We start from the raw sequence: 20,254 nt of genomic DNA, 5'->3' as shown, positions 1-20,254 counted from the left end.
GGAGGCTTCTGGCCATGGCCTGCAAGCAGCTGCTGCTGCCAAGGTCCCTTTGGTGCCTCAGGCTCTCCCTGGCACAGCTCCCAGCACGGCACTCTGCCCTTGTGCCCGAGCCCTTCCCTGTGCTGGGGCTGGCCTGGGGCTTTCCCTGCAGCGGGACCTGCCCTGCTGATGGCACAAGAAAGGCAGTTCCTGCTGGAGCAGGAGGCTCTGCCTGCAATGGGCTCCAACAACTCCAGCAAGGCCGTGTTTGCAAAGCCCCTAGTGGGAAATGAAGGAGAGGTGTCACACTGCTTTTGGGGTGAATAATGCTGAAACTAGCCTGACTCCTCCATCCCAAAGTTCAACATCCTCAGAGGGAGCTGAAGCTGTGGCAGAGGTGGAAAAATCCCCTGAGAAAGGAACAACCAAGTGACACCTCTGAGAGCTTCTGCAGAGCTGATGAGCTGGCCCAGCCTGGGCACATCTGACTGACAGGGCAGCACCTCAGACGAGAAAAGCCCCATCCCAAATATTAATGGCAGTATCTCCTGACATTTCCCTTCTTGGGGGGTGTGGAAATTCCTCACTGCAGTGGGGACACCCCTCAAGGTCACTGCTCCAGCCTGAGTCGAAGGGATTTGCCCACAGTCATTGGTCTGCAGGAGTAACATCAATCTCTGCATAATTACAGATTTTGCTTTAATGCAGTTCCTTTGAAATAATTTCTTAGTGCTCTATATAATATATTATACATGTCTTACATCCTGGTTAAATATTTATGATTTAGGCAATTTTCTCTAATCATTACCATAATATATCATACATATTTATATAAAAATATCTGGTTTGCCATCCCCAATCCTGTGGGACAAATTCTACAAAGATTTAATTCCAACTTTATAATTCTTTACACACAAACTCTGTAAAAGTCTGGAACTCGGATTGGAAACCGCTGCTCGAAGGCTACTCTCACAGAAGGCATTGAGAAAGCCTGGAGGTACTTGGGGGTATCTGTGGGTTTGTGGGGGCTATTGGGGCTCCTTTCTGCACCTTGTGACTCAAGAGGAGCTTCTCTAATAAACTTTGCCTGAAGGTCCCACTCAGCCCATGACAGGAACCCCTGTGAGTGTCTGGGACATCCTGGCCCTTTGGCACCCAGGGGACACCTCGGATGTCACCGTGGAGCCCATGAGTGCCTGTGACAGATCGGTGCCTTTGCAGCACAAGGTCCCCTGGGATGTCACCATGGAATGGCTGTGACTGCCTCTGAGCAGAGGGCTCTTTACCATCCCCAGAAAGCCCTGGGAGGTCTCCATGGAGCCCCTGTCTCCACCTGTGATATTCCAGCTCTGGAACAGCCTGGAGAATCCTGGAAAGTCCCCATGAAACCCCTCTGAGGGCCTGTGACGAATCTGATCCTTAGTAGGCAACCATAACCAGCATCCTGTTGTTATGGTCAGTTTCCATGGCAATCATCACCAGCCCCCTGTTGCTATGGTCATTTTCCATGGCAACCATCACCAGGCCCCTGTTGCTATGGTCAGTTTCCATGGCAACCATCCCCAGCCCCCTGTTGCTATGCTCAGTCCCTCGGCAGCTCCATGGAGACCCCATGACAGGGGTGGTTGCCATGGACACCAGCTCAGGCCTGCAGCCACAGACCGTTGCCATGGCAACCATTTGCAGCCCCATCCCCAGGCTCATGGAATCCCAGAACCACAGAATTGGCTGAGCTGGGAGGGAGCCATCAGGATCCTCCAGTCCAACTGCTGGCCCTGCACAGGACACCCCAACAATGCCGGCCTGGGCCTGGCAGCGCTGTCCAAATGCTGCTGCAGCTCAGAGAGCCCTGGAGCTGGGACCCTTCCCCGGGGAGCCTGGGCAGGGCCCCAGCAACCTCTGGGCAAAAACCCTTTCCTGACATCCAACCTGAGCCTGCCCCGACTCAGCTGTAGCTCTTCCCTCCACTCCTGTCCCTGGGCACCAGAAGGAAGAGGTTGCCACAGCCCCAGTGTTAGCGTTCAAAAACACATATATGCAGTGCTTTTTATTAAGAGCTCTGGGAATCAGGGTATATTCAACCCAAATCTGACTCCGACCATACATCCGAAATGATCATGTTTTATACTCTATTGTTACATAGCTTTCATGTTAATTATTAAACTTATATTGTTCTATTGTATATATAAATTTAGCCCCTCTCTGAATTTCCAACATAGTTTCTCACTATTCTTCTTATGGTTATATAATAATTACATTTAATTACTAAACAATCATCACATCTAACAATTACATAATTTATCATACTGCTTACGCAGGTGTAGTTGATCTGGGAAAGCACAAAGCCTAACATTTTAGATTCTATCTTTAACTTTTTCCAGGGTTCCACTATCACCAGCCAGGGACCCGCTCCCAAGGCCTTTGCCATGCCACCAGGGCTGGGACCAGCTGGGATGCTTGGTTTCCACGGGCCAGGGTTCAGGAATGGGGTACCCCAATTTTCTGCTCCCACTAAAACTGCGCTGTCCTTGCTGCCCTCCCACCTCCCATGGAAAGCACAAAAGGGAAAGATCCCGGGCTGGGATAAGAACGGGAACAGCAACAAGATAAGGAACAAATGGAACAGAAATTTTATTGATAACAGAAGGGATAAGAAAAACTATTTACAGGGAAAACTAAACACAATTCACTGGGTCTGCCTGGCCACAATTTCCCCTGCCTGGAAATTTCACCCTTCTCTTCAGGGAGAGAGAGAGTCCCTTTCCTACCCCTAGCAACGACCTGAGGTGGGAGTAAATGTAATGACAGGGCCATGGCCAGACCCTCATGTTCTTCCATCCCACATCATATCATTGGCAGCGGCAGGAAAAGGTACAGCTGTCTTCTCAGCATGGATCACAGGGAAAATGGGTTTCCAGGGCTCTTCCCAACGTGGGTTCTCCCATGGGGGATAAAGCTGGAGCAGTGCATGAACTCTTCCTGCAGTTGGGGCATGTGCAGGGTTTCTTTTACTGGTGACTCCGTTGGTGTCTGGTCAAGTGAGACCTGCTGGTGAAGCTCTTCCCACACTGGGGACACTCGTAGGGCCTCTCCCCAGTGTGGATGCGCCGGTGGGTGATGAGGGTGGAGTTGTGCTTGAAGCCCTTCCCGCACTCAGGGCAGTGGAAGGGCCTCTCAACCGTGTGAATCCGCTGGTGCTGGACGAGATCAGAACTGGTGTGAAACTTCTTCTGACACTCAGGGCACTTGTGGGGCTTCTCCCCAGTGTGGGTCATTTGGTGGATGATCAGTGGGGGCCTCCTACTAAAGGTCATCCCACATTCCCCACATTTGTATGGCCTTTCCCCAGTGTGGATCCTCTGGTGGCAGCTCGAGAGAGACTTCAGACTGAAGCTCATCCCACATTCCCCACACTCGTAGGGCCGTTCTCTGGTGTGGGTCTTCTGGTGGGAGATCAGGTTAGAGTTCTGGCTAAAGCTCATCCCACATTCCCCACACTCGTAGGGCCTCTCCCCAGTGTGGGTCCGCTTGTGCCTGATGAGGTGGGAGTTGCGCTTGAAGCCCTTCCCGCAGCTAGGGCAGAGGAAGGGTCTCTCATCCGTGTGAATCCGCTCATGCAGGAGGAGATCAGAGCTGGTGTGAAACCTCTTCTGACACTCAGGACACTCGTAGGGCCTCTCCCCAGTGTGGATGCGCCGGTGGCTGACAAGGGTGTAGTTGCGCTTGAAGCCTTTCCCACAGTCAGGGCAGCGGAAGGGCCTCTCATCTGTGTGAATCTGCTGATGCTGGAGGAGACTGGAGCTTGTCTGAAACATCTTCTGACACTGGGCACACTCATAGGGCTTCTCCCCAGTGTGGATGCGTTGGTGCCTGATGAGGGCGGAGCTGTAGCTGAAGCCCTTCCCACACTCCCCACACTCATAGGGCCATTCCCCGGTGTGGATCATCTGGTGGCTCATCAGGGTGCTGCTGTGCCTGAAGCTCTTCTCACACTCTGAGCACTTGTAGGGCTTCTTCTGATCATGAAGCTGCTCATGGACCACCAGCTCTGAGCTTTGGCTGAAGCTCTGTCCACCTTCATGGCTCAGGGTGGGTCTTTCCTCCTGAGAGCACCCTGGACTGGCTTTGGAGCCCCTCTTCCTTTGGGATGTCTGAGGCATTTCCTCCCAGTTGGAATTCTGCACCGTGGCACTGCTCAAAATGGCCTCTTCCACAAGGTTCTGTTGGGGGAATTTGTCCTTCTCGGTCTCCATTCTCAGCTTCTTCTCTGGGGGAGGAAGGACAAGGAGAGGATGGGATTTGCCTCCACGCCAGAGGGAAGGGGAAGGAGATTCCCCCAGTGCATCCCCGGAAGGACAACGTTGGCAGCAGTGTTGTCCTGCAGCTGGGGGCTGTGCTGGGCTGGGAGACGGAGCAGGAGAGAGGGGGAAACAGGCACTGACTTCCTCCTCACCTGCCTGGGTGTCCTGGGGCGTCTTCCTCTTCCTTGCAGTCTCTCCCTCCATCTGGCTAAATTTTAGGAATGGGAAATTCTGTTTTGGGAGGAAAACAAGAAATGAGCACACTAAATTTTGTACCGGATTGAAGGCAAACCAGGGGGAGAGTCTGAGTCAGAATTCCAATTCCAAAACAAAATTAGGATCAAGGCAATGATACAGAAACACTGCCTTAAACTGACAGAGTCAGGATATAACCTGACACCATGTTGGTCAGGGTGGTGGCTGCAGTCCTGTTGGAGGGATGAACGTGATTCTCTCCAAGAAGTGATGCTGTAGAAGGGTCTGGTCTTCCTCTGAAGGTCCACTGGTGGTTACGGAGCTCTTGTCCTCTGGGAATCCAGTAGGCAAGGTGCTGCTGGTGTTGCCAGCCTCAGCTTATATCCAGGTAGGAATTCTTGGATCCTCCCCCTGGAGGGCGGAGCATCCCACAATGGGAGGATGGAATTTTATCAGTCCTGCAGCGACACACAATGGCCCATTCACAGGAGATATCTCCCCTGCAGGGCGTTATCAGGGGTGAGTCATGGAAGAGGTAAAAAACACTGCCCCACCTGGTTATAGCAGTTGATTAAGATGGGGATTGAAAACATGCATTTGGTTACATCTTGCATGGCAACCTGAAACAGTGGGGTAATCCCTGCTCAGGGAGTGAACACCACCTCCCTTACCCAAACTGGCTCAGGTGTAAAACCTCCACCCCAGGAAGGGCCCACCCACAGGGGACAATATCACACTTGGCCCGGCCCCAGGTGAGGTCTCTGTCCCTTGTCACTCCCTTACTCTCCCTACTTTTCTCTTTCTTTCCAACTCTCTCTCTACCTCACATTTACCGTTCAATAAAATCCACCTTGGATTTGGTCTTGTTAGTATCGTAATTGGGGCAGAGGAATCTCTCCAACAATTTTCTTAAGCAGATTGCGACATTATTTTGCCATGGTGGGTTCAGGGCACTGTTGTCTGGGAGTGTCCTTGTCCCTGTCACCCCAGGCCATTCCCCTGGGGGGTCTCCATCATTCTCACCCCAGGAAATGCCTGGGGGGTCTCCCTCCCTCTCACCCCTGTGCCAGGGGGTGCTTGTGGCAGTCTCTGTCCCTCTCAGCCCAGGGGATGCTCAGGGCTCTCTGTCCCCTCACCCTGGGGGATGCTCAGGGGGTCTCCATCCCTCTGACCTCAGGCAATGCCTGTGCAGGGCTGAGGACCAGGGGCTCTGTGTCCCTCTCACCGCTCAAGGTGCTTGGGCCTGGGGGGGCTCTCCCACCTTCTCACACCTTGGGAGGCCGAGGGGGTCTCTCTCCCTCTCAGCCCTGCTGTGACCCCACCCAAACATCATCAGGGTCAGAGGGACAGAGACACCCCCAAACCCCCAGAAGGGCTGAACTTGTGGATGGAAAAAGCCCAGCTGCCCTTTTCTTCTGGTGCCTCCTCCTCTCCTCAGCTGAGGATGTCAAACTCCCCAGGATCAGGAAAATCCCCATTCCCTGTTTCCTTGTAGCTGCAGCCTGGAACATCCACTCAGAGTGAAGAATTTTCTGATAGCTCTGCTGAATGACAATGGCAAGAGGTTTGTGAGAATGGGAAGAAATTGTGTTTTGATAGGAAATAAAATGTGCAAAATTATTTCTTTCTGTCATATTCCTTTTCAGTCAGTTCTGGTTTGTTTTCAGAGTGCCACCTTCTCGGCTGATTGTGTTTGTGCCCTCCTTTCTCTCCTACCTTTCTTTGCCTGCTCTGTTTCTCTCTCAGCATCTCCCTTGACCCAGGGCAGCTCCCACCAAAGACCCTGCCCTGATTTAATTCCCAATACAGGACCTACAACAACTATGGGTGAAGATATGAAGGCTGGCAGTGAAGCATCACTGTAGGATCTTGCTCCACATGGCTTTTGGCTCCTTGAGAGCTTTTCATTCCTGGGCAGGAACACCTTTTGCTGGCAGGGAACTGGAATTCCAGCCCCTGGGAAGTGTGTGCCATAGATCCCAGAGGGGCATTCCTGAGCCTTCCAGGACAGAGGGAATGGGGATTTTCCTGCTTCTGGTGAATTTGACATCCTTGCCAAAGGAGAGGAGGAGGCACCAGAAGAAAAGGGCAGCTGGGCTTCATCTTTCCACTTGAATTAGGTGGGGGGGAAATCTCTCCTCCTGTCTGTAGCTGCTCCCACAGGGATGTGACAGCTGATATCAGAGCCCCAAGGGTCAAAGTCAGGGCTGCCCTCAGGGAATGCTCACCTCGTATTGAAGTGGGAGCGTGGGAGCACCTGGATCTTGGAGCACCCAGCTGCCCCCCATGTGTGGAGGTGCCTGAGGAGGGCTGAGACAATGCCAGGGACATCCCGCAGTGACATCCCCCCTGTCCCACTCTGGGTGAGCTCCGTCCCAAACCTGACCTTGATCCTGGTCTCAATCTCACTCCATGTTTAGACACACCACAGTTCTGTATTTAATCTCATCCCATTGCCAAACTTGTCTAGCCCCAGACCCAATCACAACCCCAGCCCTAAAGCCAACCCCATGTCTAGCCTTAACCCCAATCCCAGTTCTAATCCAAATCTCAGTCCCAACTCCAAGTCCAGCCCCAATTCCAGCCCCTTCCTAAATCCTCAGCCCCAAACCAAATCCCAGGTTCAGCCCTTCTGGGGGTTTGGGGGTGTCTCCGTCCCTCTGACCCCGATGAGGTTTGGGTGGGGGTCACAGCAGGGCTAGGGTGACAGGGACAGGGACAATCGCAACAAATTCCTCCTGAGCGTCCCCCAGGGCAAGAGGCACAGAGACCCCTTGAGCATCCCCAGGGCACTGGACAAAATAAACTAGGCATAAATCAAACTTAATCCTACATAAAATACTTTGATGAATATTTGATTTTCCCGAGAGTCACATGTGATGGAAATGCAAACAAATCCCAAACAGGAATAAACTGACAATAGAAGAAATTCTCTGGCAATTCCAAGTTTCATTGGTACCTGCACAGCTCCAGCTCAGCTGCTGGTAGGTTCCAATAAAAGAAAAGTGGAAATTAGGCCCAATACAGATTATTTAAAGGAAGGGGAAACTCTGTGTAGCTGTCACAAAGGTGACAGGGATGAAGAGAATAATGATGCTCACATTTGGCAAAGAACCCAAGCCTGTGAATTCCAGAGTTATTTGGGAATTTAGCTACTTGAATTGCGCTTTTTGTTGGACTTTTAGCAGCCTTGTGTTCCTCACCATGGGGTGAATGAACCTTGTCAGTCTCGCTGGTAACATTTGCTCCCTTTTCTCCAGTGATTTTAACAAACTTTTCAAGGAAGGACAACAAAATATTTTCTTTTTCACTGGCCCCTTCTAACAGCCATTTTCCTCATCAGTTCTCCCATAAGGTGCTCAGAGGAAGCTGTGTCCAAGTTTCCAAGAGTTCCTCCAGAGACAACCATAACCTCCTCAGAGGAGGGAACCGTGCTGTTGTCAAAGGCACTTGGGTCAGACAACAGTGCCCTGAACCCACCATGGCAAAATAATGTCGCAATCTGCTTAAGAAAATTGTTGGAGAGATTCCTCTGCCCCAATTACGATACTAACAAGACCAAATCCAAGGTGGATTTTATTGAACGGTAAATGTGAGGTAGAGAGAGAGTTGGAAAGAAAGAGAAAAGTAGGGAGAGTAAGGGAGTGACAAGGGACAGAGACCTCACCTGGGGCCGGGCCAAGTGTGATATTGTCCCCTGTGGGTGGGCCCTTCCTGGGGTGGAGGTTTTACACCTGAGCCAGTTTGGGTAAGGGAGGTGGTGTTCACTCCCTGAGCAGGGATTACCCCACTGTTTCAGGTTGCAATGCAAGATGTAACCAAATGCATGTTTTCAATCCCCATCTTAATCAACTGCTATAACCAGGTGGGGCAGTGTTTTTTACCTCTTCCATGACTCACCCCTGATAACGCCCTGCAGGGGAGATATCTCCTGTGAATGGGCCATTGTGTGTCGCTGCAGGACTGATAAAATTCCATCCTCCCATTGTGGGATGCTCCGCCCTCCAGGGGGAGGATCCAAGAATTCCTACCTGGATATAAGCTGAGGCTGGCAACACCAGCAGCACCTTGCCTACTGGATTCCCAGAGGACAAGAGCTCCGTAACCACCAGTGGACCTTCAGAGGAAGACCAGACCCTTCTACAGCATCACTTCTTGGAGAGAATCACGTTCATCCCTCCAACAGGACTGCAGCCACCACCCTGACCAACATGGTGTCAGGTTATATCCTGACTCTGTCAGTTTAAGGCAGTGTTTCTGTATCATTGCCTTGATCCTAATTTTGTTTTGGAATTGGAATTCTGACTCAGACTCTCCCCCTGGTTTGCCTTCAATCCGGTACAAAATTTAGTGTGCTCATTTCTTGTTTTCCTCCCAAAACAGAATTTCCCATTCCTAAAATTTAGCCAGATGGAGGGAGAGACTGCAAGGAAGAGGAAGACGCCCCAGGACACCCAGGCAGGTGAGGAGGAAGTCAGTGCCTGTTTCCCCCTCTCTCCTGCTCCGTCTCCCAGCCCAGCACAGCCCCCAGCTGCAGGACAACACTGCTGCCAACGTTGTCCTTCCGGGGATGCACTGGGGGAATCTCCTTCCCCTTCCCTCTGGCGTGGAGGCAAATCCCATCCTCTCCTTGTCCTTCCTCCCCCAGAGAAGGAGCTGAGGATGGAGACCAGGGAGGACAAATCCCCATGGCAGAACCTGGAGGAGGAGGCCATTTTGAGCAGCTCCATGACACAGGAATTCAATGGGGAGGATAATCCCCAGAGATTCCACAGGAAGAGGGGCTCAAAACCCAGCCTAGGGTATGCTGAGGAGGAAAGACACACCCTGAGTCAGGAAGGTTAACAGAGCTTCAGCCAGAGCACAGAGCTGGTGGTTCGTGAGCAGCTTCATGATGGGGAGAATCCCCACAAGTGCTCAGACTGTGGGAAGAGCATCAGGCAGAGCAGCACCCTGATCAGCCACCAGATGATCCACACCGGGGAATGGGCCTACGAGTGTGGGGAATGTGGGAAGGGCTTCAGTTACAGGTCCACCCTTGTGACCCACCAATGCATCCACACCGGGGAGAGGCCCTATGAGTGTCCCGAGTGCCAGAAGAGCTTTCGGACCATCTCCGATCTCCTCAGGCACCAGCTCATTCTCACTGGGGAGAGGCCTTTCTGCTGCCCTGAGTGTGGGAAGGGCTTCAAGCTCAAGTCCCACCTCATCATCCACCAGCGCATCCACACTGGGGAGAGGCCCTACGAGTGCCCAACATGTGCGAAGAGGTTTCAGACCAGCTCAAATCTCCGTCTCCATGAGCGGATTCACACAGAGGGGAGGCCCTTCCGCTGCCCTGACTGTGGGAAGGGCTTCAAGCATAAGTTCACCCTCATCATCCACCGGCGCATCCACACAGGGAAGAGGCCCTTCGAGTGTCCGCAGTGTGGGAAGAGTTTCACCCAGAGCTCTGACTTGACCAGTCACCAATGGAAGCACCGGTAAGGGATGTTCTGTCAGTGCCCCAACAGCAGAAGAGCTTCATGCCCAGCTCCACCTTCATCCCACATTGGAGGACCCATATTGGAAAGAGCCCTGGTGATCCATGTTCCCTGTGATCCATGCTAGGAAGACACCTGTCCCTTTTCCTTCCCCTGCCAATGACATGATGTGGGATGGAAGAACATGAGGGATGCCATGGCCCTGTCATTACATTCACTCCTACCTCAGGTCATTGCCAGGGGCAGGAAAGAGACTCTTTCTCACCCCAGGGAGAAGGGTGTCCTTTGCAGACAGGAGGAAATACATTGCCGTGAAGAGCCAATTGTTGATGTTTTAGTTTTCTCTGCAAATAGTTTTACTTATCCCTTCTGTTATCAATGTTGCTTTTGTTCCTGTTTGTTCCTTATCTCATTGCTGTTCCAAATAAATGGTTTTTATCCCAGCTTAGGATCTTTGCCTTTTGTGCTTTCCATGGGAGGCGGGAGGGCAGCGAGGGCAGCGCGGTTTTAGCAAGAGCAAGAAATTTTGGAATCCCATTCCTGAACACCGGCCCCTGGAAACCGAGCATCCCAGCTGGTGCCAGCCCTGGTGGCCGTGGCAACAGCCTTGGGAGCGGGTCCCTGGCTGGGGCTGTGGGAACCTCTTCCCTCTGGTGCCCAGGGACAGGAGTGGAGGGAACAGCTGCAGCTGAGTCGGGGCAGGCTCAGGATGTCAGGAAAAGGGTTTTGCCCAGAGGCTGCTGGGGCTCTGCCCAGGCTCCCCAGGGAAGGGTCCCAGCTCCAGGGCTCTCTGAGCTCCAGCAGCATTTGGACAGCGCTGCCAGGCCCAGGCTGGCATTGTTGGGGTGTCCTGGGCAGGGCCAGCAGCTGGACTGGAGGATCCTGAAGGGTCCCTCCCAGCTCAGCCAATTCTGTGGTTCTGGGATCCCATGAGCCTGGGGATGGGGCTGCCAATGGTTGCCATGGCAACGGGCTCTGGCTGCAGGCCTGAGCTGGTGTCCATGGCAACCACCCCGGCATGGGGTCTCCATGGAGCTGCCAAGGGACTGACCATAGCAACAGGGGGCTGGGGATGGTTGCCACGGAAACTGATCATAGCAACAGGGGGCTGAGGATGGTTGCCATGGAAACTGATCATAGCAACAGGGGGCTGGGGATGGTTGCCATGGAAACTGACCATAACAACAGGGTCCTGGTGATGGTTGCCTGCTAAGGATCACATTTGTCACAGGCCCTCTGAGGGGTTCCGTGGGGACTTTCCAAGAGTCTCCAGGCTCTTCCAGAGCTGGAATGTCACAGGCACAGACAGGGGCTCCATGGAGACCTCCCTGGGCTTTCTTGGGATGGTAAAGAGCCTTGTGGTCAGAGGCAGTCACAGCCATTCCATGGTGACATCCCAGGGGACCTTGTGATGCAAAGGCATCGATCTGTCACAGGCACTCACGGGGGCTCCACAGTGACATCCCAGGAGTCTCCAGGCTGCCAAAGAGCTGGGGTGTCCCAGAAACTCACAGGGGTTCCTGTCATGGGCACAGTGGGAGCTTCAGGCAAAACCTTTATTTTTTTTTTGGAGAAACTCCTGCTGAGACATGAGATGGAGAAATTACATACTGCAGGCACCATGGATCCTCAAACCCCTGCAGGGCCCCTAGACTTCTAAAATTCCTTCTAAGAGAGGAGACTGGGAGCAGTTGCATCCAATCCCACCTCCAGACTTTGTCAAAGGTGTTAAAGATTAGACACGTGGAATTGAACTTTAATGCAATTTTCCCCCCAGGGTTAAAGATTGAATACCAGATAAGTTTATATAAATACAGCTCTGATTTTTTCTTGTCATTATTAGACAGAATGGTTCATTCCCACCACAAAGTAAATGAAAAAAGGGAGTTTTTGTTACAGTCTGAGGTGGTCTGCACACAATCTTCCCCCAGAATTTCTTGTGCCAATGGGTAGGAACCACGAGAGCACCAGCACATAGACACAGACACAGACAAACACACACACACACACACACACACACACACACACAAACACACAGACACACACACAGACACACACACACACACACACACAGAGAAATGCTGAATGTGTCCAGGGGCCAAAGACAAAAACAAAGGAGAGTCCAGGGTACAAATACAGGGAAAGAGGGTGCAGAGTAGAGCACTGGGGATCCAATGCTCTGAGGGTTCAGGGGCGGTACACATGGAAGGGACCAATAGTAAATGCCAGTGTGGATGGGCAGGGTTACACACCAGTGGGAAAATAGGGAAGGGAGAACTCACCAGAACATGAACATATAAGAGTTAAAGGGGTAGAGAAGGCCAAGGGAGAGTACAGAACTGGGACAAATTAACATAGTGCTGCAGAGCACCATGGGGAAGCCTCTTTCCTCGCCCTGAGTTGTGAGGAATGCCCAGAGCCTACAGTGTGTCTCTCCAGGGCATTTCTGCTGGCTTTTCCCTGGTAGGCTCACAGGTTTGCACAGTTGTGCAGTGTCACAATGATCTCCTTGGTTCTGCATTCCTGCTGTGGCTGCTGTGTAACAATGGACCTGTGATACCATGAGGCTCCATAGTGTCACCATGGTCCATTTGGTTACACAAGGCCCTGTTGGGACATGATGGACCCTTGGTTCCATGAGGGGCCTGGGCTCCCACAGCCCCTCACAGGGCCTTAAGACATCTCCGAGTTCCCCATTGCCCCTCATGGCCTCTCAAGGCCCTTCATGACACCTCATGACTGATGGCCCCTCACAGCCCCTCACAGCCCCTCTCAGCCTCAGGCTTGGGGCTCCACCCAAGGCAGGAGAACAGGTTGGGCCCTACTTGTTCTGCTTTCATTTCAGTCCCTTCACAGCCACAAGTGCAGAAAGGCTGAAAGGGAGCCTTTCCCCGGCGTTTCCCTCAGGGTTAACTGCGGGCTGAAGCTCTGTGCTGGCCCCGGCCCCAGCACCACCATCCCTGCAGCCGCCAGGCCTTTGCTGTCCCCCCGTGTCCGGTCCCTGTCCCCGAGTCCCGCCCGGCTCTGGCAGCAGCAGCAGCCGCAGCGCAGGGGGCGCCGGCCTGGCCCAGCCGGGGCTCCCGGCCAGGAGCAGCAGCAGCGCCGGCCCCTTCCCGCCTGCTCCTGCCTCGGCTCCCAAGGGCTTTTTCCAGCTCAATTCTGGAGCAGAGCAGCCAGCACCCACACACAGCCCTGACTGCTCAGGGCCCGCCTGTGCTGCCCTGAGCCAGCCCTCAGAGGAAGAAAGGATCGGGTTCCAGCACTGTTTTCAGCGCTCTTTGACTCACCATGAGGTGACAGGAGGAGGCTGCTGGTGCCTTTGCCTTGGGAATTTGGGATCATGGCTGCTCTTGGCCCTCTTCTGCTTGCCACTTGAACTTTATCCATAAAAATGCAAGTGCCTCTTTCAGTTGGTTCTACCCACGGTGCTTTCATGACAGTGAAGTCAGTATTTTTGTCACAGGCATAAAGATCATCAGATACTGGAATGCCCACCAGCCCCTGAACACTAAGATGAAGGGAATTAAAGCCACACAGGCCACATTTGCAGAACTCAAACACAGCCCGGTTGCTGGCGTTGTTGAAATAGAATAAACTGACAGAGGCTGTCACAGAATTTGCCTCCATAATGTGGAATTAAATTTAAAAATCCATCAGGAGAAACAGAAATCAGAACTTCTCAACTCGCTTCATTTCTCCTTCCCAGCAGCAGGAAGCGGAGATGCCCAGAGGTGTTTTGCACTGCTGCTGCCCCCAGTTTGAGCCCAGGCTCTGCCCAGTCCCAGCGGGAACCTGAGCCCAGCCCAGGGAGCTCAGCGCACACGGGGCCAGGCCCAGAGCCCCGGGCACGGCCGCCCATTGCGGGGCAGCGGCGCAGACGGAATGTCCTGCGGCCTAAACCTCCTGCTCCTGCCACACAGCGCCAGCCTTCTCCCCCTCCTCCTCCTCTCCCAGCATGGCACAATTTCCAGCTCGGAGGAGGCTGCCCCAGAGAGGGCTCCGGCTCCTGTTCAAGCCTGAATGTCCCTGCAGAGGAACAGGGCATCTTTCAGGCACTTCCACAAGCTCAGGCTTCTCACTTCATGGCGAATCTGGGATGCAAATGGCCTTGCTAAGAAAACCAAAAGCCAAAATGTATTAATAATTATTAGAAAAAATTCCCCTTTCTTCCAGGCAAAATTCACCAAGTCATTCTCTGCATTTCTCCTTTTCAGATTGTTTCAGTTGGCTGTTCTGACAGGTCCATCTTGTTCTGGTGCTTATCATGAACTGATTGTGCTCTTGATTTATGCACCAAGGCATCAGATGTGGAATCATCCACACTGAATTCAGAAACAAACTCCCTCTGTCAGAGCATTTTCACATTCCAGATAATTTTCAAGATGTCCAGTGACAGGTTGGAATGATCATCACAACACTCTCCACTTGTGGCTGCAGGCTCTGCAGATTCTTTCTCTGCATTCAGCCAGGCTTGTATTCCCTAACAATTCTTTGTACCACCTCCTATTTTCTTAGCCTGGAACAGGAACAATGAAAACCTTACCCATAGCACAACTCCCCAGTCCACCAGGAAAAGAAAGGACAAGTTGTCAAGTTCTCCAAACCTTTGTCCTGCTTTGCTGCAATAGTCCTGCTGCAGGCACAGTGTGGAAAGCCAAGAGAAGCCGCAGTTGGTGGCACATCTTGTGACAGGAGCTCGACCTCATTCTCCAGGAAATGTTTTTGAAAAGGGCAGACAGGACTATGGAGAAGATTCCTGGAAAACTGAAACAGCTTTCCAGAAGTGAAATGAAAATAGAAAGAAATCATCTGAAATGTTTTCCTCAGTTTATTTCTGTTTTCCCCTTTTCCATCTTGCACTACTTCTCCATGCCATGAGTTCTAAATGCATCTCACCTCTAAGATCAATGACTTAGCGAGTTTTAGACACTCTAAAATACCATGAGCTGCACGAGGTTTGCCTTCCCCTGTTTTTGTTGGAAAGCAATGCTGGAGCCACAAGTGCAGCGCTTGGGTCGGGCACGAATTCCAATTCAATAACAAAATAAGGATCAAGGCAATGATACAGAAACACTGCCTTAAACTGACAGAGTCAGGATATAACCTGACACCCTGCTGGGCAGGGTGGTGGAAGCAGTCTTATTAAATGGTGGCTGCAGTCCTGTTGGAGTGATCAACGTGATTCTGTCGAAGGAGTGATCCTGTAGAAGGGTCTGGTCCTCCTCTGAAGGTCCAATGTTGGCTATAGAGCTATTGTCCTCTGGGAATCCAGTAGGCGAGCTGCTCCTGATGTTGAAAGCCTCAGCCTATATCCATGTAGGAATGCTTGGATCCTCCCCCTGGGCGGAGCATCCCACAATGGGAGGATGGAATTTTATCAGTCCTGCAGTGACACTCAATGGCCCATTAGCAGAACGTATCTCACCTGGAGAGCATTATCAGGGATGAGTCATGGAAGCCATAAAGAACACTACCCCACCTGTTTATAGCAGTTGATGAAGATGGTGATTGAAAACATGCATTTGGTTACATCTTGCATTGCAACCTGAAACAGTGGGGTAATCCCTGCTTGGGTGGGTGAACACCACCCCCCTTACCCAAACTGGCTCAGGTGTAAAACCCCCACCCTGCGAAGGCCACACACACAGGGGACAATGTCACACTTTGCCCCCTCCAGGGGAGGTCTCGGTCCCTGTCACGCTTTTTCACAGGCTGGGCGACTTTGTCAAATGTTAGAATAATTTTTCTCTTTGTCCCTGTCACATTTGCGACAGCTACACAGAGCTTCCCCTTCCTTTTCATATTCTGTATTGGGCCTAATTTCCACTTTTCTTTTATTGGAACCTGCCAGCAGCTGAGCTGGAGCTGTGCAGGACCAATAGAATTTAGATTTGCCACAAAACAGCTTCTATTGTCAGTTTATAAAATTTTGGGATTTGTTTGCGTTTTCATTACGTGACTTGTGGGAAAAGCAAATATTCATTGAAGTATTTTATGCAGAGTTAAGTTTGATTTCTGCAAAGTTTATTTTGTCCGGTGCCCAGGGGACGCTCTGTGCCTCTCACCCTGGGGGATGCTTGGAAGGGGCTGGGGAGGGTCCCTGTCCCTGTCACCCCAGGCCATTCCCCAGGCGTTTGTTCTTTTCACCCCAGGCCATTCCCCAGAGGGTCTCCATCATTCTCACCCCAGGGAATGCCTGGGGGGTCTCCCTCCCTCTCACCTTGTACCAGGGGTGCTCGGGGCAGTCTCTGTCCCTCTCAGCCCAGGGGATGCTCGGGGGTCTCTGTCCCCTCCCTCTGGGGGATGCTCGGGGGGTCTTCATCCCTCTGGCCTCAGGCAATGCCTGTGCAGGGCTGGGGACCAGGGGCTCTGTGTCCCTCTCACCGCTGAGGGTGCTCGGGGCTGGGGGGCTCTCCGACGTTCTCACGCCTGAGTGAAGGTGCAAATGACACCGTGAGAACGCAACCTGTCGATCTGCTCGAACTCGGATTGTACTGAACAAGAAATGGAAAGGAGCGAGGGAGAGAAAGAAATCAGAAATGTTCTCAGAGCGAAAGGAAGAGGAAAAAGCCCCAACCCGGACTCCGCAGCTCTCGGGGACACCCGCAGGGCGCAGCGCCTTTCAAAATTCCAGCCAATCAGAAGAGGCGCTAACCAATTTCCAGCCAACCAGAGCATTTCTCGCCGATGACTCACCGGTTGCCAGGCGGGCCCGCAGAGCCCGGCGGCCCCGGAGCGGAATTTGGGGCTCGGGCCGGGGGACGGATCCGCCCCGGGGGGGTCCCCGAGCCCCTGCCCAGCCCTGGGGCCGATCGGGGGCTCCCCCAGCCAGCAGCCGGTGCTGCGGGGCCGCGGGGCAGAGCGGTGGGAAAGGGGGGTCCGGGCTGCCCCGCGGAAATGCGGGAGGAAGAGGAGGGAGAGGAGGAGCAGGAGCAGGAGCGGGAGCGGGAGAATCGCGGCGCTCGCAGCGCCCGCACGCCGAGCCTGCAGCACCCCCTGCCCCGGGAGCATCGCCCCCAGCCCCGAGCCGCAGGGGAGGGCGGAGGCCGAGCTCGCCCCGGCTCCAGCCAGGGGTCTCCAGGAGGATTTTTTGGAGAGTGTTCGGAGCCGGCAGATCCCGGACTCGAGCCCCGGGTATCCCCGGGCTCCCTAAGAGGAGCTTTTTCGGGGGCAGAGGAGCCGCGATCGCCCCTCGGGATGATCCCGAGGGTCCACGTGGGGATGGCCCGGTACCGACGGGGCGGGACATTGGTTTTGGGGATCCCCGTGAGAGCCGGGGCTGTGGAACGGGGGACCCCCGGGGCGGGGAGAGGGGAAGGGGCGATACCGGAGCTGGGGAACCCCCAGCAGCCCGGAGATGAGGCGGGGACGGGACCCCCTGACCCTGACAGGGGTGTCCTGGGGTGACTTCATGATGCTCGTACCCCATCGGTCCGTTTAGTCCAGAAATGAGTTCTGCACCTTTAAGGCTGGTTCTGAGAGCGAAGGGGAGGAGGAAGAAGCTGCAGTTTGTTTTCATACACTGCACTCACTCCTCCACATTCCGGCTCCTGGACTGTTGTAATGACTTAAGGAGCTGGAACAGTGGCCAGACGGAGTTAAGAGGAATAAAGTTGATTTTTATTGAAGTGCCTTCAAAGGCCACACCCTGGCAGCAGAGGAGCCACAGGTGTGGCTCTGCCTGGATGGCTCCAAGATGGGAGCAAAAGAGGGCTTGCTCATGAGATCTCACATTTAAACAAGTTTTAGTCCATTTGTATATAGAAGTTAACTGCTCAATTAATAGTTTCAAATTATGAAGTTGCATCTTCCTTGCTTGCATGCCTACTGTCCTCTTTTCACGTTGTTTATGCTTTGGGCCTGAAGTTTTAAGAGATTGTCCTTGAGTCTCCAGCTAGAACAGGATTGTTTTGTCTTCACCACCCTGTGAAAAGATCCCAGTAAAATTTAACATAAAGCTAAAAGCTGCACATCAAAACAGAATGGAAAAATTTAAAACCTAAGGTATCAGTTGTCTGCAGTTGGACAGACAGCAGGACAGAGCTCTCCTTTGCTTTTAGTTAGTTTTAGCTCACTGAGGCAGAGAAGTTCCCCCAACTGTGGTTTTTCTTTTTCTTTGGAGCTGTTTAAAGCTGCTCTGGACTGAACACCCAGAACACCACCGGCACCTCACACCTGTGGCCCACCAGGCTGAGCCTGGGCTGCTGCAGTTCCAGTGCTGGAGGGGCCGTTAACAGACTGATAAGAGACTGAGTGAGCCGAGCTACAGCCCATGGAGGGACTTTCTGAGTTTGTCATCTCTTTTGGAGCGGCAAGAGGTTTTATTTTTTAATATTGTTCATTTTTTGTGCTGGTGAATGCTTTGCCTGTTAAATAAACCGGTTTTTCCCCCTTTTCTCCATGGAAATATTTTCTCGATCTGGTTGGAGGAGGGGCCGCTTGCATCTGCTTTCTAGAGGAAACGCTTTTGGAGATTTTCTCCCAAATTTGCCCTAAACCAGGAGAGGGTGGTGGGAAGAGGGGAGAGCCCCTAGTGACAGGACTGGGGTGAGGCTGGAGAAGGGAACCCCAAAACCCCCCAGCATCCCTAAGCAGGACCCTGGAGATGGGAGATCCCCAGTGCCCATGGGATCTCCAACAGCCCTGAGACAGGGGACCACCAGAACCCCAGAGACTGGAAATGAGAAAATCCTGGTGGCTTTTTTTGATTCACTCTTGATTTTTGAAGGATTTTATGGACACCAGATGACTTCTAGTGATGGACTTGGGTGGGAGGAATCTCCAACCCAAGGCATTCACACCTTGTTTTTCCCCAAACCAGGATTTCCCATTCCCAAACCTTGGCTGAATGGAGGAGGAGAAGGCTACAAGGAAGAGGAAGATGCCCCAGGACACCCAGGCAGGTGAGGAGGAAGTCAGTGCCCCTTTCCCCCTCTCTCCTGCTCCATCCCCCAGCCCAGCACAGCCCCCGGCTGCAGGACAACCCTGCTGCCAAGCCCGTCCTGCTGGGCATGCACTGGGGGGATCTCCTTCCCCTTTCGGGTGGCACGGAGGCAAATCCCATCCTCTCCTTGTCCTTCTTTCCCCAGGGAAGGAGCTGAGGATGGAGAGCAGGGAGGACAAATCCCCGCAGCAGAACCTCGTGGAAGAGGCTGTTTTGAGTGACTCCACAGTGCAGGAACCCAATGGGGAGGAAAAGTCCCGGCAATCCCGCACAAGGAGGGGCTGCAAACCCAGCCCAGGGTGCTCTGAGGAGGAAAGACCCACCCTGAACCAGGAAGGTGGACAGAGCTTTAGCCAGAGCTCAGAGCTGGTGGCCCATGAGCAACTTCATGACAGAGAGAGGCCCTATGAGTGCTTGGAGTGTGGGAAGAACTTCAGGAAGAGATTCAACCTGATCTGCCACCAGAGGATCCACACTGGGGAACGGCCCTACAAGTGCTTGGAATGTGGGATGAACTTCAGCCACAGATCCGACCTGGTTGTCCACCAGAGGTTCCACACCGGGGAGAGGCCCTACGAGTGTCCCAAGTGTCAGAAGAGGTTTCACACCAGCACCCACCTCCTCGTACATGAGCGCATTCACACCGAGGAGACGCCCTTCTGCTGCCCCGACTGCAGGATGGGCTTCAGGCACAACTCCACCCTCGTCACCCACCGGCGCATCCACACCGGGGAGAGGCCCTACGAGTGTCCCCAGTGTGGGAAGAGCTTCTCAGACCGCTCGTTCTTTACCCGACACCAACAGAGGCACCGGTAAGGGCAGCCCTGTGAATGCCCCAGCTGCAGGGGGAGCTTCATGCACTGCTCCAGCTTCATCCCCCATGGGAGGACCCACGTTGGTCAGAGCCCTGGCCATCCACATTCCTGGTGATCTGCATTGGGAAGGCAGCTGGACATTCTTTTGTTTTGACCCTAATTTTCTTTGGATTCATCTTCATCCCTTTAAAACAGACAAAATTGGGGTAAAACTCAATAAATTCATCAATGGCATCTAAAGCCTCACTTTTTACTTGTGTTTCAGGGCAATCTGGGATTCAGGGAGATAATTGGGAGAATTTGGGGGTATTTGATGTACTTGTTTCCCTTTCTTGGCACTGAAAGAGACAAGAGGGTTCAATCTGTCACCTCAATGCCATTGAAAACTACTCAATCCCACCCCAAAATTCCTGGATTCCACAGCTCTTTGGTGTGGAATGGGGTTGGAAGGGGATTGAGCAAAGTGGGCTTCAAATCAGGAGGGTTGCGATGGGCATTAGGTGGGGCAGGATGGGTGGGATGGGGTTTGGGAGGTGG

At 53.0% G+C, this 20,254-nt stretch overlaps 1 protein-coding gene and 1 pseudogene across 1 annotated transcript; one reads left to right on the top strand and one right to left on the bottom strand.

Moving 5' to 3' along the window:
* LOC131096410 (zinc finger protein 208-like) overlaps positions 1–20,254 on the bottom strand; it is a 1,316,393-nt pseudogene that overhangs the window by 29,200 nt on the left and 1,266,939 nt on the right.
* LOC131096319 (zinc finger and SCAN domain-containing protein 2-like) lies at positions 8,886–19,787 on the top strand. The gene is made up of 3 exons (XM_058044660.1): positions 8,886–8,933; positions 9,363–9,903; positions 19,240–19,787. The coding sequence occupies exons 1-3, from the start codon at positions 8,886–8,888 to the stop codon at positions 19,716–19,718; spliced, it is 1,068 nt and encodes a 355-aa protein (XP_057900643.1). The 3' UTR covers positions 19,719–19,787.

Source organism: Melospiza georgiana, unplaced genomic scaffold (genome assembly GCF_028018845.1).
Source record: "Melospiza georgiana isolate bMelGeo1 unplaced genomic scaffold, bMelGeo1.pri scaffold_29, whole genome shotgun sequence".
Classification (NCBI taxonomy): domain Eukaryota; kingdom Metazoa; phylum Chordata; class Aves; order Passeriformes; family Passerellidae; genus Melospiza; species Melospiza georgiana.
Note: the sequence above shows the minus strand (reverse complement) of the source record. Positions and strands in the feature narration are given on the sequence as shown.